We start from the raw sequence: 20155 nt of genomic DNA, 5'->3' as shown, positions 1-20155 counted from the left end.
ATATATATATATATATATATATATACAGCCGTGGAAAAGAATTAGGAGACCATTCTACATTTTCTTCAAATCATCATTTCTAGATGTGTTGTGGTCATTCCAGTCCAGTGTTTAATTTCACCTGAATCAAACCTCAGGAGTGACATAAAGTCATCCAACAGCAATGTGAAAGACTGACACCATGACAAGACACATGACAACTGTGACAAAAAACATGACAAAACTTTTTTTGACATATTTTGTGTTGCTTAAAAGTGAATCTGAACTTGTTTTCTTTGCAGTATTTGAGGTCTGAAAAAATACACAGCATCTTTTCTGTTATTTTCACCTGTTTCACCAGTTTTCATTTTCTGCAAATAAATCCAAATAGAAACAATATTTTAATTTGAAATTTGGTAAAAATATTGTTAGTAGTTCACAGAATGAAACAAAAATGATAATTTAACCTAAACACATACTGTATCTATAAAAAGTACATTTTAAAATCAGAAAAACTGTGTCTGAAATGGTCTCTTCATTTTTCCCGTGGCTGTATATACACAGATATAAGACAGTTTAATTCATAAGATGATCACATTTAGAGAGAGTTATGAATGACCTTTAATACAGTTCCAGTGTTGTAATGTAGCAGTGTGTCATCTCTGTTAGCGTTTGATCATGATGTCAACACTATCAAGAACATTTACTACTCTGTGTCAAAACAAAAGATCTACTTTATATAACTGTGTTTGAATTACTGACAGCAGTGATAGAAAAATACAACCAGGAAAAGAGGAGTGTCGTCATAGATGAATGTGGGGGGATTGGATCTCATTTAGGGGATCAATTTGTACCTCAATATGTTTATTTCTCAATATAATTTAAACAAACCAGTAAACAGCCAATATTATACGGCCGCACTTTTCTTTTGAACAGTCAAATGTAATGGAGCGATGCATGAAGTCACTTTATAATGCTGTGTGATGAAAACACAATGTTGGGCTGTAAAATATCTGCAGTTTATTGAAAACACACACAGCAGCAGCGGACGTGATGATGAATTATAGGTCAGTAAAAGCCTCAGATGACCTTCAAGAGCTCCTTCTGTTCTATTTACAGTTGTGCGTGCGTGCGTGCGTGCGTGCGTGCGCGTGTGTGCGTGCGTGTGTGTGTGTGTGTGTGTGTGTGTGTGTGTGTGTGTGTATGTGCGCGTGTGTGGACTTGTGTGCGTGTGGCTGCTGCTGCTTTGTCCTCTGGGCTTGTGTTTCTGTTGGTAAAACTGAGTTTAGACTGGAAATGAAGAAAGTAAATCATGAGCCAATAAACGGAAGGCTAAGATCCACTGCATTAAATGTGAGCTCACTCCCAGTAAAGGGTTAGGGTTAGGGTGGATGTGAAGGTGTGTTTTTCTGTGATGGTGTGTGAAGGTGTGATGAAGTTTCTGTGGCTACTTCAGCAGTTTCTGTAATGAAGCACACCGTCTTGTACTTGCTTCCAAAATGCACTTAAATGATGCAAAGAGCCTTTTATAAGCAAAAAGTGAAATGGACTAAATTCTCTCGGGTCATTTGTGCTTCACAGAAGTTTCTGGGTGTGGTGAAGCTCATGTATCATGCGTTTCTCCTGAACTTGAGCTGACCTGATGTTATCATTAGAAGATTTTGAGGTAAATCAAATCATTTGTGTGATGAAGACAGAACTGTGATCTGTTTTTGGAGTCTTTTGATGTGAATAATACAGTACACAGAGTTTTCCTGTAGCTCAGTGGTTAGAACATGGCATTAGCAACGCCAAGGTCATGGGTTGGATCCCAAGGATTGCACATACTCGGATACAAATGGATACTATAATGGATAAAAGCGTCTGCAAGATATTATGGTCATATACTAAAAAACCTTGAGGCGAGAGGAGCGAGACACACTTGCTCTGGTGGGGGGTGTTTCGGGAATAATTATGCCTGGCTTGCAGTCTTCTTCAGTTTTAAGAAAGATCTGGAATATGAACTCCGCGCGGTCTCATTTTCTTGGCATGAAGATTTTGTTGAACTCATTTTCAGGATTTTTGAACTGAGCACTGCTTCACATGAATGTGATGAAGTTCAGCTTGTGTACAAGAATCACACACAGACACATCAGAAGAAAAGTGTGTGTGTGTGTGTGTGTGTGTGTGTGTGTGTGTGTGTGTGTGTGTGTGTGTGTGTGTGTGTGTGTGTGTGTGTGTGTGTGTGTGTGTGTGTGTGTGTGTGTGTGTGTGTGTGTGTGGTGTGTGTGTGTGTGTGTGTGTGTGTGTGTGTGTGTGTGTGTGTGTGTGTGTGTGTGTCAGTTGAGCATGTTAGGGCTGAACATAATAAACATAACACAGACACACAGCTGAGTCATGACAGAGCAGAAGAGATTAACACCACATTTTTCATGAATTTGTTTCGTCCATTCTGTTGTTTTTTATTTGTGTTACACATAAAGCATAAATGACCTGATTTAAGATGTTATGGTCGATCTGTTTTGTGTCTTAGGTTTCCTTTTGGAGTTTCGGGGCGAAAATGACTAAGAATACATTTTGCCCACTGACAATGTCATTTCAGTCCTTCATTGGCTAAATGAATTATGTAAATCTGATAAGGACGGATCACTGATGGTCACGATTTCTCATTCTGACCGCAGGTTCTGAAACATTACATTGAGCAAAGACTAAAATATGAGATATACAGCCAGAGAAAATGTGCAGACATCACTGCACTTTTGTGTTTCATCATCGTTTCTTCATCATGTGTTGTGTTGTGTTGTGTTGTGTTGTGTTGTGTTGTTGTGTTGAATACAGTTCAGTGTGTGTTGGATTTCAACAGAATCAAAGCTCGAGAATGATATAAAGTCATGAAATCACGTATTTATGAAAACAGCACATCTTTTTCTGTTATTCTGACCTGTTTGTCCCGTTTCACTTTTCTGCAAATAAACGGCAATATTTTCATTTGGAATTTGGGAGAAGTTTGACTTGTTTGCTTTGGTGTCTGTGGGGGCTTGAGCGAATGGTGCTTTCACAACATTTTCAAATACAGTAAACATGGTTTGGTTTGATTTCTAATCACTTTACATCACGACGATCACTGACTGAGACACACAGTGATGGGTTTGGTGTGTTGCAGGGCAGGCTGCACGTGTACACACAAAACACGTCACAGCAAGAAAACGGGGTTAGATGAACCACAAGTTATTTTTGGTTGTGCTACAGTAAAGTACAGTTACAGTATGGCGAGTTATTGTTGTGAGCGGTTGTGGTTACTGGCTGACGACACACATGGTTTGGTTTTGGTGTAAACAGTGTTTGCGGAAGAAAGACTCGTCATTTAAACCATTCGCTTGGAGGGAGCGCGCGCGTGTTCACGTTAGTAGTCGCGAGCTTCGCGCGCTTTGTAAGGCACAGAAAGGCGGTAGGCGAGCTGTTGTCGTGACAACCGATAACGGTACTCCCGTGAAGGGGGCAGCAAAGCGCCAGTGTAAAGAAAGAGAGCGCGCGCGTCGAGCTGGTGCACGCGAGAAGCGCGCGGGCTGTATCGCAGTTTCTCCCGCTCCTCTCGCGCTTCAGTAGCGGATCTCTCTCGATCTGTTCACAGTGTCTCTTTTGTTTCTGTCTGTGGATTTATTATCTGTGGAGATGTTTGTGTGGAGACGCGTGTCGTTTCGACAGCTGCAGGCGAGTTTTTTCCGACTGCTGTGTTTTATTCCTACAGGACTGCCGGTGATCAGCGTGGACAGTCAGAGATCCACCGACAACATCACCATCAGACAGGGAGACACGGCCGTGATCCGGTAAGAGTTTACTCAACACTCTCTCTCTCTCTCTCTCTCTCTCTCTCTCTCTCTCTCTCTCTCTCTCTCTCTCTCTCTCTCTCTCTCTCTCTCTCTCTCTCAGCATCAGCACCACTGCGTCAATAATCTCAACGCATCTGATCAGTGAATCAGTGGAGCTAGTGAATCAGACTTCAAGACAAAAGCACACTCGTGTGATCAGATAACAGACCGATCAACAGATCGATATGAAGTCTGCTTTTTACAGATTCTAGTTTTATAGTTATATCTATGGGTAGTTGACAAATAAATCGTAGCATGTGTCCTATGGTGTGACAGTACAACTATAAAAAACTGTTAAATACATTGGTGCATAGTATTAATATTTACGTTTATAATATAAAATAGCATAAGAGAGATTCAACTTAATTGTTTTTCATGACATTTTTGATGTTTGGTTTTGTCAACTATTAGTGTTGATGTGTGCACAATTCAAACACCCTTTTGACTTTTGTATTGTGATTTGAGACAGACATTACCGTGAGCTTCATAAATGATTATTAAACAGACAGATGATGGTTTGAGGTATAAAAGGATTATTCCTGGTTTGATGGCTGTCGGGGGTCAAAGAATGAGAGCTGAGATTAGACACACATGCAGACTTCATCAGAAATTCTCATAGGCGGGTGGATGGGTGGGTCATGTCCCCACCACTTTTTGCCAAAGTCAATTTTGTCCCCACCACTTATTGTAAGAAAAAAAAAAATACGGAGCGTCTATTTACCGTGCAATTAGCCCGCTTTGTAAGCAGAGGCTACTTATACTAACTCCGCCCATCAGTTTCAGATTGGAATAGACAAAATGTAAGAAAGGCACACGAAGCTTAACTGCTCCGGGGGCGTAGAGCGTAAAGCAAGTGTTACCTGCTTCATGTCGTCGTGGGTCGCGACTGCTGTTTGCTGAACTTCTTCCCTATCACATATTAGGGATGGGCATTTCTGATCATATTTCATTTCGAGTACTGGACAGGTTTGAAAAACGAGTACTCGATTAATTGGGGGCGGGGCGTGTCCCCATACCATGGTGACAATGAAAATATTTTAATTACAACACTGATACGAAAATTTATGTTAATAAAACTATAAGATTGAGTAAATAATTAAATCGACACAGTGAATTTTTAATAATCTAACAATCAATGTTTTTGAAAACAAAGTAAACATTTAAAAGAAATATCAGCGTGAGATGAAACGTCATCTCTGCCGTCACATTTCTGTCTGTCAGTGTCTGACGGTAAAGTCTCTTATGCTCGTCTGACAAGTCTGTCTGATGGTCTCACCTGACATTTTGTCTCCAAATATACTGGTGCGGAGCAGGGTGAGCGTTTTTAATCCATTCAATTTCTTATGAACTTCAGCGCACGTTCACGTGGCGCTCGCGGAGAAGAGGAATACTCGCTTTGCTCCGCGAGCGCAACGCGAGCTCAGCTTCCATGGGAATGGATTGAAAACGCTCGCCCTGCCCGCGAGCGGCGCGAATACAACAAACAGAAATTCTGTGCACACTGGATGCAGCGCAAAGAGACGCAACAAACGTCCAGTTTCTTTTTGCTTTCGCCATGTTGCATCGCGCCGCTCGCGTGCGGTGTAACGTTAGACAGAGTGTAAGATGATAACGGATCAAACTTGTAGTAGATTTGTATGTTTTGTATGCTGCTTGGCGCCGTACATTTTGCACTAGACTGTATTTTCGTCAGGTTTATCAAAGTGAAACCAAGCATCGCTGTGCGCTTTCAATATGCCGTTTTCACTATCAATATGTACGTTTTCACTATCATCGTCGCTGTCGCGTTCGAGTACTCGACTAATCGAGTACTCGTGCCCATCCCTATCACATATCAGATTGTAAAGGTATTTATTTTTAATAAAATGATGAAAATATTTGAAAATGGCTGTTCAAGTCATACATGTACCAAACATTTTGCGCTTAATTGCACTTTGGTGCTATATATTCGTCCTTATTGTTCTCGACATGCGGTTGCTATCGTCTATTGCAAGATTAATTACATTTTGATACTTTATAGAAAACTCCAATAAATGGAAAAAGTCACAACTTTGTAGTTTCATGAGTTCAAAACAAAATTAGAAAGTTTGTTGTATATTTGTAGCCTATCAGGCAATGCCCGTAGTAATTAGTGAAAATAAGATTTTTTAAAGATATTATTTTCCATCTGTTTCCCCTGTATACTTGAATGTTTGTCCTTATTAGCAGGGGGTTGTCAAACACCAAATTTTTAACATGGGGAAAACACACATTCGTTTCAGTAGTTTTTGTTTCATCACAAATTAATACGTTTAATTACGTACGGCAACAGCCATCCTTACATATAATAAAGCACAACATGCTTTAAATTATATATTGATGAAAACATGATATAGTTTAAAAACAAATGGAAGCAGATCTGATATGTGAAAATTTAGAATAGTGAGATCAGCGGATTCGAACCTGCTTCACGGCAGTGTCAATATTACTTGTCACGCGTCCTTCGCACTAACGTTACACCACTGAAGCCGTCGATAAAGCGACGCAGTTTTTATACTGTTTTCTAGAGGAGTCACCTACATGTTTCACACTTGTGACGTCCATGAATATTCCCAACGAGTTCTTACAGAAACAAAAAAGTTACACCACTGGAAACTCTCATTACATTTCTGATATTTTGAATTAACAGGAAATTTAGTCATATTTCTTCATGCTATATAAAGTGCAGAGGGTCACCTTGTGGGCGAGATAAGTTTCTTTTATTCTCTTTAATGTGTGAATGACAGAGTGGGACTGACACACACACACACACACACACACACACTCATCGGGTCTTGGCTGGAAGCACACATGCTGTGTTGAAGTGCAGTCTGCAGATTCAGGATTTGAATGTTTACAGATGAACAGAGGACAAAATAGTTGATTCACTTTCTGTCATCATTTATTTACTCTTTCTGCTGTGGGACACAAAAGTAATTTTTTAAGTTGTTCATAGCGTACACATAGTAATCAAATGACTACAAAATCCTCTTTTGTGTTGAAAGAGAGTCGCGTCTGCGGTCTTGTTAAATATAATATAATTTGTGGCTGTAACAGTAATGTTAAATGTATGATGAGTCTTCTACTGTAGTTATGTTGTGCATTTTAACTCAACTTTACATTCAAAGCTTTTTGTTTTTTAAAGTGAAATGTTCAGAGTAAACTATAGTAAGTCTTGACTTTCACATGATCTGGTTCAGCACACAGTTGAGTTTGTTCACACGGTCCGAGAGTTCTTCTGTGTGATAACATCATGTTACTGATATGTTTTCGGTTAGAGACCTGTTTCTATACTTTCCAGGGTCTGGGGGTGATGTTTACGGGTTGAGTAGCGTTTGAGCTCGTGAGGAGGAGGAAAAACTCCACTAACAGAGCAGAAATGACAGACATACCTTGACGTATTCATTCATATTGAGTGAACTTTCAGAAAGAATGAAAGACTGTTGCCATCTGAGATGAGTAGTCGCTCATGACATGTCTGTACCCATAATGCCCGGCGATCTCATGAGCGCAGAGTGTCCTGTCTGCTGTAATGGGTGTGCGTGTTATGATGATCCTGCAGCTCTCATTAAGAACACTGTTCATCATCAGGAGTTTGTGTTGTGCGAGCGAGCGTGTTTGACAGCGATGGTGTTTAGCGTTGATTAAATGATGGCATCTATCTGGGGCTTTGCTATCTCATTTGCGACCTGTAATTCTGGCCCCTGCTCTGTAGATGTAAGGTGTGAAGTTTTCCTCTGGCGTTCAGAGCTATTTTCCCACAGTGCCATGGTTTTAATTGGTTTTGAACACTTCTGGCAGTGAGTCTCAGAATGACAGGACAAATTGTTGGTTTATTAAAACATCCCCTTCTGTGAAAGCAATACTCCAAGTCAATTATCACGTTGACGGTAAACAGCGCAGGTTATTTTTAAGAGGAGGATGATGAGCGAGAGGTTGTGCGGGGCCGTGACTCACGTGTTGTCGCCTCTTATTCTAAATGTGAGCGCTTATCCAACGGTGTCTGCCTCTTTCCTCACTGGCGTCAACTCTGGAGATTCACCTGCAGTTGGTGTCCGGAGTTGAGGTGACGTCCCGCAGGAGAGTGAACCCATCAGCGCTGACGTGCTTCACAGGTCACACATGTGTCTTTAGTGCTAAAAGCAGTCTCTGTCAGGTCCTGTATCGTCTTCCAGTATCCGTCTGGACCGGATTTACTGCTGTAATGTGAAACACATCATTGAGGACCTGAAAGAGGACAGTGTTATTGCTCAGACGTTGCTACATAACTTAAAAGCAAATGAAATGAGAGCGTGATTGTTGAAACTCATGAAGAGTCTGGAGGTGTAAAGGAATGTAGATCGTAGAGGTGAAATCATCTGGATAGAGTCAGTGTTTGGGGATCTTCACTAATATTGACTTTTGATTGCAGACTTGACACATCTGAGCTCAGTTTGACACGGTGTTGACATCTCTTCTGAAACTCATTCGTGACGCACAGATGAGACTTGTTGGTTGTTGAGTCATGTGACGGACGGGCAGAGCATGTTGGACACACATACTGATGAAATTGACCTTGAATGTTCAGGTGCAGGTGCAGAACGCTCCTCTGTGGTTTTGGACTGTATTTTTCCAGAAGAAAAGAGGATCAGGTAAAGGATTGAGGTTCAAATCAATGCTGGTAAACCACAAAACCAGCCGATGCTTTCAGCTCTGTCTGAAGGAACAAAGATCAGCCGGCTCGGCCGTCTCCTCCTCGTGTATCAGAGAGTTGATTCTGTATCACAACACGACAGCATCACATCACATCACATCTGACTGAACTCCACACGTCACCGCATGTATAGAAATGGACATTCACGCATCGTGTGATTGATGTCAGACAGACAGAGACGAAAGCAAAACAATGTGAATCAGAATTGTTAAGATTTAGTGCTGTGAAGATGGATTATTTGATTGTTTTTCAGGTATTTGGATATTGAAACAAACAGCAGTTATTCTGAAGATTAAAGCCGACACCTGAAAGAAACGTCCAGTTTGTGCAATAGAAGAGTTAATGGAAGGTTTTACTGCGGTTAATCACCCGTGAAGAGCAGTAAAGATGTTTTACACCACGCTCATGTGAGCTCTGATGTTAAATACTCGCTGGAATACACTGTGACTTTTAATCATTTTTCAGAGGTTCAGGTTTGGGGTCATGTCAGACCAACAGTTCTCCCATTAACAGTATCTGACAGTAATAGTCTTGTGATGTTGAATCAGATGCTTTGATAGCTTTACACAACATCATCATGTCTGAAGATCGTCAGTGAACAAACCAAACGCAGAAGTGAGGAATAAACTGAGATCTGGACACAACCTGGAAAACATGACAGTGAATGCAGATCTGATCTGTTTTATTCATCTTATCCAGATCTAATGTTATCAGCTTTTCAGAATTCAGTAAATATTCACAGTTTTAGTTTATCTGCTCCACTTGTCCAAACGTGAGGAGGCGAGCGAGAGAACTAAAGCGCTGACACAGCCATTTCTCTGTGTGTACGCGCGTGTCTGTGTGTGTGCAAGTCTGTGTCTGTGCGTGTGGGTCTGTGCGTGTGTGTGTGTCTGTGTGTGTGTGCGTGTGTGTGTGTGTGTGTCTGTGTGTGTGTGTCTGTGTGTGTCTGTTCATGTTTTTATATCCCGGCGGGGACCTAAACCTGAATGCACACCAACACATGGGGACTCGTGTCACTGTGGGGACCAAAATTGAGGTCCTCATGGGCACAAAAGCTTATAAATTGTACAGAACAATATTTTTTACAAATCTAAAAATGCAAAAAGTGTTCTATGATCTTTAGGTTTAGGGATAGGGTTAGGGATAGGGGATAAAATATACAGTTTGTACAGTATAAAAACATTACGCCTATGGACTGTCCCCACGGAGATAATAAACCAGACATGTGTGTATGTGTGAGTGTGTGTATGTGTGTGTGTGTGTGTGTGTGTGTCTGTGTGTGCGGTGTAAGCAGAGCTCATAGGAGATTTATGAGTGTAATAGAGGAATCTGTAATATGAGTTGATTCATTACAACTGCTTCATTGATCTCTGCTCAATTCACACAACACACAACTACTATTTAAACTTAGTGTAAATAGCATCTGTCGCTATTTTCACTTAGTGCAAATAGCCGCTGCCATCATATTATTAATGAAATATTATATATATATAGAGACAGAGAGAGAGAGAGAGAGAGAGAGAAATACAAAATATGTGACCCTGGAGCACAAAACCATTAATAAGATTCAAAGGTACATTTGTAGCAATAGCCAACAAAACATTGTATGGGTTAAAATTAATACATTTAAATTTTATCTCAAAAATCATTCGGATATTAAGTAAAGATCATGTTCTATGAAGATGTTTTGTAAATATCTTATCATAAATATATCAAAACTTTGTCCATGAAATAGAGTCGATATAGTGAAACACAGGTCTGTAAAATATAGTGTTACTGTATATAAAGAATTTAATTGCAAAAACAGATAACTTTGTTTTTAAAAAGATTAAAAAACATGTTTTTTTTATTATGTTAGCATGTTTTTTCTGTGTTTTAGGGCGTTTTCACACATAAGGGTTTGTTTCAAAACCTGGTGCGTTTTCTCTCTTGGTTCGATTCGTTTAGGCATATGTGAACATGGCAATCGCGCTAGGATCCGCCCCAAAACAATCGCTCCGAGACCGCCTGAACAAGGTGGTCTCGACCCGATTGCAAACGAACTCTGGAGCGGTTCGGTAGATGTGTGAAAGCCATCCGACCCAACGGACCAACGAACCAGACTGTATCACAATGTATGATGGGTAATTATGTAAAGTTGCGTGATGCAAAAGGGGTTGTTTTGCTAATGGCTCCCTGTAACCATGTTCAAAGGAAGGAAGGAAGGAGGCGGAAACCGGCGAACGTTAAACCAAACTTTTAATAAAATAAACAAACAACAAAACAAAAGTAAAGTGCCGACAGCTCCCTCACAGTCGACTGCCGGCCACACAAACACAATAAAACATAACATAAAATCCAGGCCTGGTTCTCTCTCGTCCTTCTCCTCCTTTTATGCTTCCCGAGCTCTGCTGTGAGATACGCGTGACAACGCGCAGCTCATGCTCATTATCACACGCGTTACTGGCTGGAAAATAAACAGATGCACTCTGACCAATCGAATGAGAGTTTACTCGCACGTGACTTTTATTAACAAAGTTTGGTCCGTTAGGAAATATTGCCTTGTGAATGCGAACCGAACTAAAATAAATTTAAATATTGTAGCGATTTAACCCCCGGTTTCGGAACAAAGCAATCGATACACAGGTGTAAAAACGCCCTTATAGCGTTAGTTAGCTTTATGTTTTTGAGTTGTCATTAACTCAACTCAACTCAACTTTATTTATATAGCGCTTTTACAATTTTCATTGTTACAAAGCAGCTGCACATGAGACACATTGACTACAAGCAAAACAATCAAAGTTGTACCTGCAAAAACAAGAAAAGGTTGAAAACACAGAAGACAGACACACCCACACACAAAACACTCCACACACAGAACACGCACACGCACCAACACACACAGACACACGTATGTACACAGACAAGTACGCACACACACACACGCTCAGTGAGAGCACACATTTAGGATATTTAGGATAAAGGAGAGAGAAGCACAGGTCAAATATAACAGATAATAAATTCCTATATGCAATATTAATTAAGTAAAACTTTAAGATTCTAAAGCAGCCCCCCCGGTCAGGCAGATAGTGCAAAAACAGTATGCAAACGGTGGCGAGGAACCCAAAACTCTAATCGAGAAAAAAAACCTCAGGAGAACCCAGGCCCAACCAGGGGATTCCAGTTCCCCTCTGGCAAAAGCTGCTGCCTCTGCACAAGCTCCAGAGAACTTGCACAACAAGGCTAAATAAAATAAATAAACTTAATAATAAAATAAATTATAGTTTAAGATTATCATTAATAATCTAATAGCATTTGAAATTTTGTGGTGAAGACATGTCAAGAGACCGCGTCCTTCTTTATCCAGCTCTATCATCTCAGCTCTTGTCAGGTCCCCACTTCCCATTCTCCGCTCTACCATCAGGTCAGGCCATGAACTGCATCCTGCTCGCTGTGGTAACCTTGGAACAATGAGACAAGACTGGCTGAGAGTAGAGTACTGTTCTGTACTCTTTGATGCAACAAGTACATCAGTTGTGTTTTTGGTTCCGGTTGATCTAACTAATGCAGCCTAAACCCTCTGAAGATTTATATTATGGAAGAGTAGTGTATGCAAGATTAAAAAGATGCGTCTTTAGTCTAGATTTAAACTGACAGAGTGTGTCTGCCTCCCGGACAGTGCAGGGAAGACTATTCCAAAGTTTAGGCGCTAGATAGGAAAAGGATCTACCACCTGCACTTGATTTTGAAATTCTAGGTATTACCAACTGACAGGACGCCTGAGAGCGTAATGCACGTGAAGGACTGTAATACAAAAGGAGTTCATTCAAGTACTGAGGAGCTAAACCATGTAAGGCTTTATAGGTAATAAGCAAGATTTTAAAGTTAACGCGATGCTTTATAGGTAACCAGTGCAAGGTTGACAGAACCGGGCTAATATGTTCATACTTTTTTGTACGTGTAAGAACTCGAGCTGCCGCGTTTTGGACCAATTGGAGTTTTTGTAATAAGCCTGCAGGGCAACCACCTAACAGTGCATTACAGTAATCTAGTCTTGATGTCATGAATGCATGAATTAACTTCTCTGCATCTGAGATTGACAGCATATGACGTAGTTTAGATATATTCTTAAGATGGAAAAACGCAATTTTACAGGTGTTGGCGACGTGGCTCTCAAATGACAGATTACTATCGAATAGAACGCCAAGATTCTTTGCTGACGACGAGGGTTTTATGGAACATCCGTCAATAGTTAAACAGTATTCTTGGTTGTTACTTATAGCAGTTTTCGGTCCAATAAGTAACACTTCTGTTTTGTCCGAGTTCAGTAATAAAAAGTTGTTACTCATCCAGTTTTTTATATCGACTATGCATTCCATTATTCGATGGAACTGCTGTGTTTCATGAGGCTTCGAGGAAATATAAAGTTGAGTATCATCAGCATAACAGTGAAAGCTAACTCCGTGTCGCTTTATTATATCTCCTAGAGGTAGCATGTATAATGCGAAGAGCAGAGGCCCTAAGACTGAGCCCTGTGGTACACCGTACTGGACTTGCGATTTGCGTGACACCTCATTGTTTATTGCTACAAATTGAAAACGGTCGGATAAATAAGATTTAAACCATTTCAAAGCTATTCCCTTAATGCCGACATAATTTTCGAGTCTATGTAGGAGTGTGCTGTGGTCAATGGTATCGAATGCAGCACTAAGGTCTAGCAGCACCAATAACGAGATACAACCTCGGTCAGACGCCAATAGCAGATCATTTGTAACTCTGATCAAAGCAGTCTCTGTACTGTGACATGCTCTAAATCCAGACTGGAATTCTTCATTGATGTCATTCCTTTGGAGGAAGGAGCATAATTGAGTTGAAACTACTTTTTCCAGAACTTTAGATATGAAAGGTAGATTCGATATAGGCCTGTAGTTCCTTAGTTCTCTAGGGTCGAGTTGGGGTTTTTTGACAAGGGGCCTTATAACAGCCACCTTATATGCTTTAGGCACATGTCCTAATGTCAGAGATGAGTTAATAATACCAAGAAGAGGATCTATAATTTCTGGGAGCATCTCTTTCAGTAGATTTGTAGGTATAGGGTCTAGTATGCATGTTGTTGATTTAGATGATCTAATAATTTTAGACAGCTCATCTTGATCTACGGTATAAAATAATTGCATTTTCTCCTTAAGGGCGCTGTAGTTAGTTTGTTCAGCGGGTTTCACTTCTGATTGCATTGTTATAATTTTTTCTCTAATATCTTGGATTTTATATGTGAAGTAGTTCATAAATTCATCACTGCTATGCTGATATACAGGATCAGAAGTCACTGACGATTTATTTTTTGTTAATTTAGCCACCGTGTTAAATAAAAACCTAGGGTTGTGCTGGTTTTCTTCTATTAGTGATGAAAAGTAGGCGGATCTAGAAGTTATTAGGGCTTTCCTGTATTTTCGAATACTATCCTTCCATGCTGTACGAAATACCTCTAATTTAGTTTTCTTAAAGTTGCGCTCCATTTTTCGGGCCGCTTTCTTTAGAGCCTGAGTGTGTTCATTATACCACGGTGTGGGGCTGCCATTTTTAATCTTCTTTAAACGTAGTGGAGCAACTTTGTCTAGCGTTACCGAGAAGGTGGAATTAAAATTTTCAGTGGTAATGTCAAGATCTTCAACGTTATTTCTCATGATTTGAGACAATTCGGGCAGATTATCGAGAAACGCATCTTTGGTAGTTGAAGTTATTGTTCTACCATATTTGTAACAATGAGTTTTATTTGCAGCCGTAGGCCAGTGAAGCAAACATAATACCAGATAATGATCCGAAATGTCTTCACTCTGCTGAAGGATTTTAACGTCGTCCACATTTATACCGTAAGACAGTATTAAATCTAAAGTATGATTACGAAGGTGAGTGGGTCCTGACACATGTTGACTAATGCCCATGGAGTTAAGAGTGTCTTTGAAAGCCATTCCTAAGGCATCTGTAACGTTATCTACGTGGATGTTAAAGTCACCAACGACAAGGAGTCTATCTGCGGCCAGTACTAGTTCTGATAAGAACCCACCAAATTCTTTAATAAAATCTGTGTGGTGCCCTGGAGGCCTATATACAATAGCTAGAATCAATTTAAAAAGTGTTTTATCTTTAGTATTAGGTGTTGAAACATGAAGAACCATGACTTCAAAAGAATTATATTTAGAGTTCGACTTCTGGGAAATGCTAAGAGAGTTATTGTAAAGTGCTGCGACACCTCCCCCTCTGCCTTTTAGACGAGGCTCGTGTTTATAATAATAATCTTGGGGGACAGATTCATTTAAAGCAATATAATCATCTGGTTTTAGCCATGTTTCTGTCAAACAGAGCATGTCTATTTTATGATCTGTTATCATATCGTTAACAAAAAGTGCTTTATTAGAGAGAGATCTAATATTTAGCAATCCGAGTCGTAACAGTTGATTATCTGTATTTTGTTCATGTTTAGTTTGTTTAACGTTTATTAAATTACTTTCAAGAGGTTTACGCATTATTTTATGTTTGCTAATCCGGGGGACAGACACAGTCTCTATTTTGTGATGTTTGGGAGAACGGATTACTACATGTTGTACATTTTGTGTATTCTGCGACGTGAGACGGCAAGCAGACAGTTGGTTAAGCCATACTGTCTGCTCCCTGACCTGGGCCCCAGCGAGTCAAGTTTTAGCATTAGCATTAAGACTTTTTGCCATATTTCTAGACAGGATGGAAGTCCCAGCCCAGGAGGGATGGAGACCATCTCGTTTCAACAGGTCAGGTCTGCCCTCAAAACTCTTCCAGTTATTTATAAAAACTATATCATTCTGCAGGCACCACTCAGACAACCAGCCATTTAGTGATGATAATCTGCTATAAATCTCATCACCACGATAAGCATTGAGGGGGCCAGAGAATATTACAGTGTCTGACATCATGCTTGCGAGCTCACACACCTCTTTAATGTTATCTTTTGTGATCTCCGATTGACGGAGTCGAACATCATTTGTGCCGACGTGAATGACAATCTTACTGAATTTACGATTAGCCTTAGCCAGCACATTTAAATTTGACTTGATGTCAGGCGCTCTGGCTCCCGGTAAACATTGGACTATGGTGGCTGGTGCCTCTATGTTAACGTTCCGAACAATAGAATCACCGATAACTAGGGCACTTTCAGCAGGTTTCTCAGTCGGTGCGTCACTGAGCGGGGCAAACCTGTTCGAGACTGTAATCGGAACGGTCGAGTGATGTTTTGTCCTGCGACTACGCCGTCTCACAGTCACGAAGTTTCCCAGCTGCGGAGGATTTTCAACCGGAACCGAGCTGTGTGCGCTAATGTTGCTCGCATCCAAAGTGTTTTCTATCGTCGTTAAACTCTTACTATCCTCAGATAAGGATTGGATGCGAGACTCTAATTCTAAGATCTTCTCTGTCAGCCTAACTATTTCCCTGCATTTATCGCATATAAAGCCCTCGCAGCTGACAGAGAAGGCTAAGCTAAACATATGACATGAGGTGCAAGTAACAATAATAGGAATAGAAGCCATAACTCACCGGATTTGAAGTGCAATTCCAACTTACCATTACTTAATCAAAACAACCCAACTGTAGTTTGTTTGATGTTAATTGGAATGCTCTAAATGAAAAGTTATCTGTTTTGGCATCTGATTCTGAATCTGATCAGATTTTTAATCTCACACACACATCGCAATAACACAACAGAACTGTGATTGTTTGTGCAGCTGCTGTGAGCACAGTAAAGATTTGTTTGTGTTAAAGCCGATAGAGTCTGATACCTACGCCGCTGGATGGACTGATGCTTTCAGTGTTTCACTCTATTAAGTTAAGAACACTCCAGCGTTTGAGCAGTTTTATATCTGGTTTAGAATGAATCGGTGTGCAGAACATTTACACACAGAAATGAGGATGAAATATTTTGATAGTATCAGTGTATAGAAGCAAAAGCACTTGTTCGGTTGTGTTGCTCTCTGTTTTAATGCAGATGTGTGTGATGTGTCATACATGTGAATTTAATGGGACATGTCTGTGATGCGTGCTGTTCTGACAGATGTTCTCATAGAGCGGCACATCTGCTAAAACATTGATCTGTATTAAATAAATCAAGAGCTTCCCTGTGTGAATGTGTTCTTCTCTTCCTGCAGTTTCTCTGCTCTGTGAGTCATGTGAGGAAAGAGATGCTCATATCAATAGGGCTGTCACGATTATGAAATTTGGCTGACGATTAATTGTCTAATAAATCATTGCGATTATGACGATTAATTGTCTGTTTTTGAGCTTTAACATTTAATTCTCATACATTTTTTATTCAGCGATTGAAACGACCATATGTTCTTTTTCTTGGAAATACTTAGGAAAAAATTGGGTCACCATATATTTAAGGTTTAGGCTTTTACCTGTCAATAATACAACCACCAAATACTTGTAAATTGATAAGGTGTGAATTGAAGCCACCATTAAAATACTATCAGTTATAGAAAAGCTTCTAGTCTGTTTCAATAATTGCGATGATCTGAAACCTTCGCGATGAGTTCAAACCATCGCAATGAGACAATTATTTAATAATCGTGACAGCCCTACATATCAATCCAATCCTGTTTTCACTGTGTGCGCGCGTGTGTGTGCGTGCGTGTGTGCGCGTGTGTGTGTGTGGGAAGGGTAAACCCTACGGTATGGGGACAAAATGTCCCCACAAAGATGGCAATATCCAAAACCCTTGTCCTTGTGGGGACATTTTTTGGTCCCCATGAGGAAACAAGCTTATAAATCATACAGAATGAACTTTTGTGAAAATGTAAAAGAGCAGACAGTTGTGTGTGATTGTTAGGGTTAGGGGTAGGGAATATGATATACAGTTTGTACAGTATAAAAACCATTGCGTCTATGGAATGTCCCCATGAAACATGGAAACCCAACATGTGTGCGTGTGTGTGTGCGTGCGGAGAACCCAGACCCAGCCAGGGAAACCAGTTCTCCTCCGACACCACTGCTGAAGATGAACTTCATTATACATATGAGGAACGATGTGTCCATTCTTATATTCACTAGTGCTTGTAAAATTCTGCATTTTTGCTGTTGTTTTGCGGTGTGTTCGGTGGCATTCATTGAATCAGAATCACTGTGAATCTGTGAAGAAAACTTCTGGTTTCTGGTGTTCATTCAGTCTCATGTAATGAAAGAATGTTGGATGTGAGAGAGATGATGAGGAATTGAAATCTGTGAACAGACGAATGCCAATGTCAGATAAAGCTTGATTAACATTCAGTGTTTATTGGTAAAAGGGCACTGCTGTCTGTTAGTCTAAATGAGAGTGTGATGTGAATGTACACGCTCGTATTAGTGTTTGATTTCAATCTGTCAAGCTTTAGAGGGAACCGTGAGCATTTGCTCCTCAGATGTGACGTAGTTTTGCCACAGATGATCTGAAGAGACAGAGTGATATCAGCATCTCCCGTGTGATTTTCTTACTGGACAGATTCTCCGGTCTAATGCTCCGTTAAACAGGGACTCGTCTTTGAGGATTTGGGTCAAGAAGTGGGTTGCCCTGATTTCTGCCCCACTCACATGTACAGCAGAGGTCTTACTTTAGACGTTTGAGTAGGGATGGGCGATATTATATCGTTTGCGATATACTCAAGGAAATACTCCCCACGATAGGAACTAGTCTTCCCACGATATAAATGATTAATCCTAGTTGATGACGTATTTCTTTGTGAGACCCATTCACAGCTCATATGTGGTGCGAAAACGTGTATATCTGAGGGCGGACGTGAAGCTGAGAAAGAGGAGCTCTGACTCCCGTGAAGGATGGCACTGGAGATGCGTCCGAGTTAATGTTAAGTTTCACTTTCCTTTTATCAAATTTGTTTGTTAAGTATTTGGTGATAGTCATAATACATTAAAACACCACTACATTTAGTTTGGCTAAAAGTCTTTATTTAGCGTGCGCATTGCACAAATTGTTTAATATGATTTCTTTCTTTTCTCTGTCAGGGGCGTTGCTAGACCTAAAGCTCTAGGCCCCCATTACTTCTTTTCTTAAAAACCTGCTGTGTGCAAGAAATGTGCAACACAAACTTCCCTTGCTTAAACCACTACAGTGCAGCAATACTGGGGAAGGTCAACGTTATGTTTTTAAAAATATTAAAGTATCTTCAACATACTTAACATAAACTTTACGAACATGTTTGCATGTACCATATGGAAATAATGAAAGCAGAGAGAATTTTTTTCTTGGACATCTGCATTCATTACACAATGATAACAATGAATAATTGCATCTTTTTCAGTAATTTACAATTACGATATGTCAAGAAACCAGTCGTTTTATGGCTCCAACTAATATAAAGAACATATTTTATCTAAAGAAAATAATATTTACTGGTTTCACAGCCAAGTCCAAACAAAGTTGTTTAATCTTTGAACCAACTGTACTGCCTTAAACTGTACTGCCTATAATAGCACACAGTTATATCAGCCATAGATACTGACACCTTTTTATGTAATGTCTAGCTAGAACTGGTAAATTAAATATAAATTTCATTTCTGCAAGTACGAAACACAAATGTTTTTCTAAGCAACAATGCAATTTTACAGAATTGACAAAGGTTTTCCTGAGACATTTTCCTCTAATGTCTGAGACCTGACTGGCTGGAGATTTCCAGTAGTTTGGTTATCAAGTCTTACCTCCATCAAACTCATCATCTCCTTTCTGCTTCAATTTCCCTGCTTTGCACAAACAAATTCTGATGTCCATCTACAGGGGCCATTAATGAACGAGTCAGAATAAGATGATCGATATTATTTAGAAGCTTACTTTAGTTTCATCATGTTTTCATCAGTCACGTGTTGTCACCCTTGTGCGCCTGCGTGCTGCAGTTGTTGCAAGGAAAAACACAGACACCCACGGACATGGATTTCTGCATGAAAATACGGCACAAATTTATGTTTTTGGACTGGTTAAAATGCAAGAGTGAATTAGGTTACTACGTTGCATATAGATACAGTTTTGCCGCTATTATCAATGTAAATGATTACACGGACAAATAAAGTAAATTATTAAAACTTCAACTTGAAATTTATATTGGGGCACAGCAGATTTATATTGGGGCACAGCAGATTTATATTGGGGCACAGCAGATTTATATTGGGGCACAGCAGATTTATATTGGGGCACATCAGATTTATAATGGGGCACAGCAGATTTATATTGGGGCACAGCAGATTTATATTGGGGCACAGCAGATTTATATTGGGGCACATCAGATTTATAATGGGGCACAGCAGATTTATATTGGGGCACAGCAGATTTATATTGGGGCACAGCAGATTTATATTGGGGCACATCAGATTTATAATGGGGCACAGCAGATTTATATTGGGGCACAGCAGATTTATATTGGGGCACAGCAGATTTATATTGGGGCACATCAGATTTATAATGGGGCACAGCAGATTTATATTGGGGCACAGCAGATTTATATTGGGGCACAGCAGATTTATATTGGGGCACATCAGATTTATAATGGGGCACAGCAGATTTATATTGGGGCACAGCAGATTTATATTGGGGCACAGCAGATTTATATTGGGGCACATCAGATTTATA

The 20155-nt window shown here is 40.1% G+C and overlaps 1 protein-coding gene across 2 annotated transcripts in view; it reads left to right on the top strand.

Moving 5' to 3' along the window:
* The window catches only part of lsamp (limbic system associated membrane protein), a 147644-nt gene that overhangs the window by 66765 nt on the left and 60724 nt on the right, over nucleotides 1–20155 (top strand). The window contains exon 2 of one of the 2 annotated variants that reach the window (XM_057351409.1): nucleotides 3707–3785. In XM_057351409.1, coding sequence (XP_057207392.1) covers nucleotides 3707–3785 — 79 coding nt within the window. Of the gene's footprint in view, nucleotides 1–3332; nucleotides 3786–20155 lie in introns of those variants that run through there. The other variant, XM_057351408.1, reaches the window with a different exon arrangement.

This window comes from Triplophysa rosa, linkage group LG14 (assembly GCF_024868665.1).
Source record: "Triplophysa rosa linkage group LG14, Trosa_1v2, whole genome shotgun sequence".
Taxonomy (NCBI): Eukaryota; Metazoa; Chordata; class Actinopteri; order Cypriniformes; family Nemacheilidae; genus Triplophysa; species Triplophysa rosa.
Note: the sequence above shows the minus strand (reverse complement) of the source record. Positions and strands in the feature narration are given on the sequence as shown.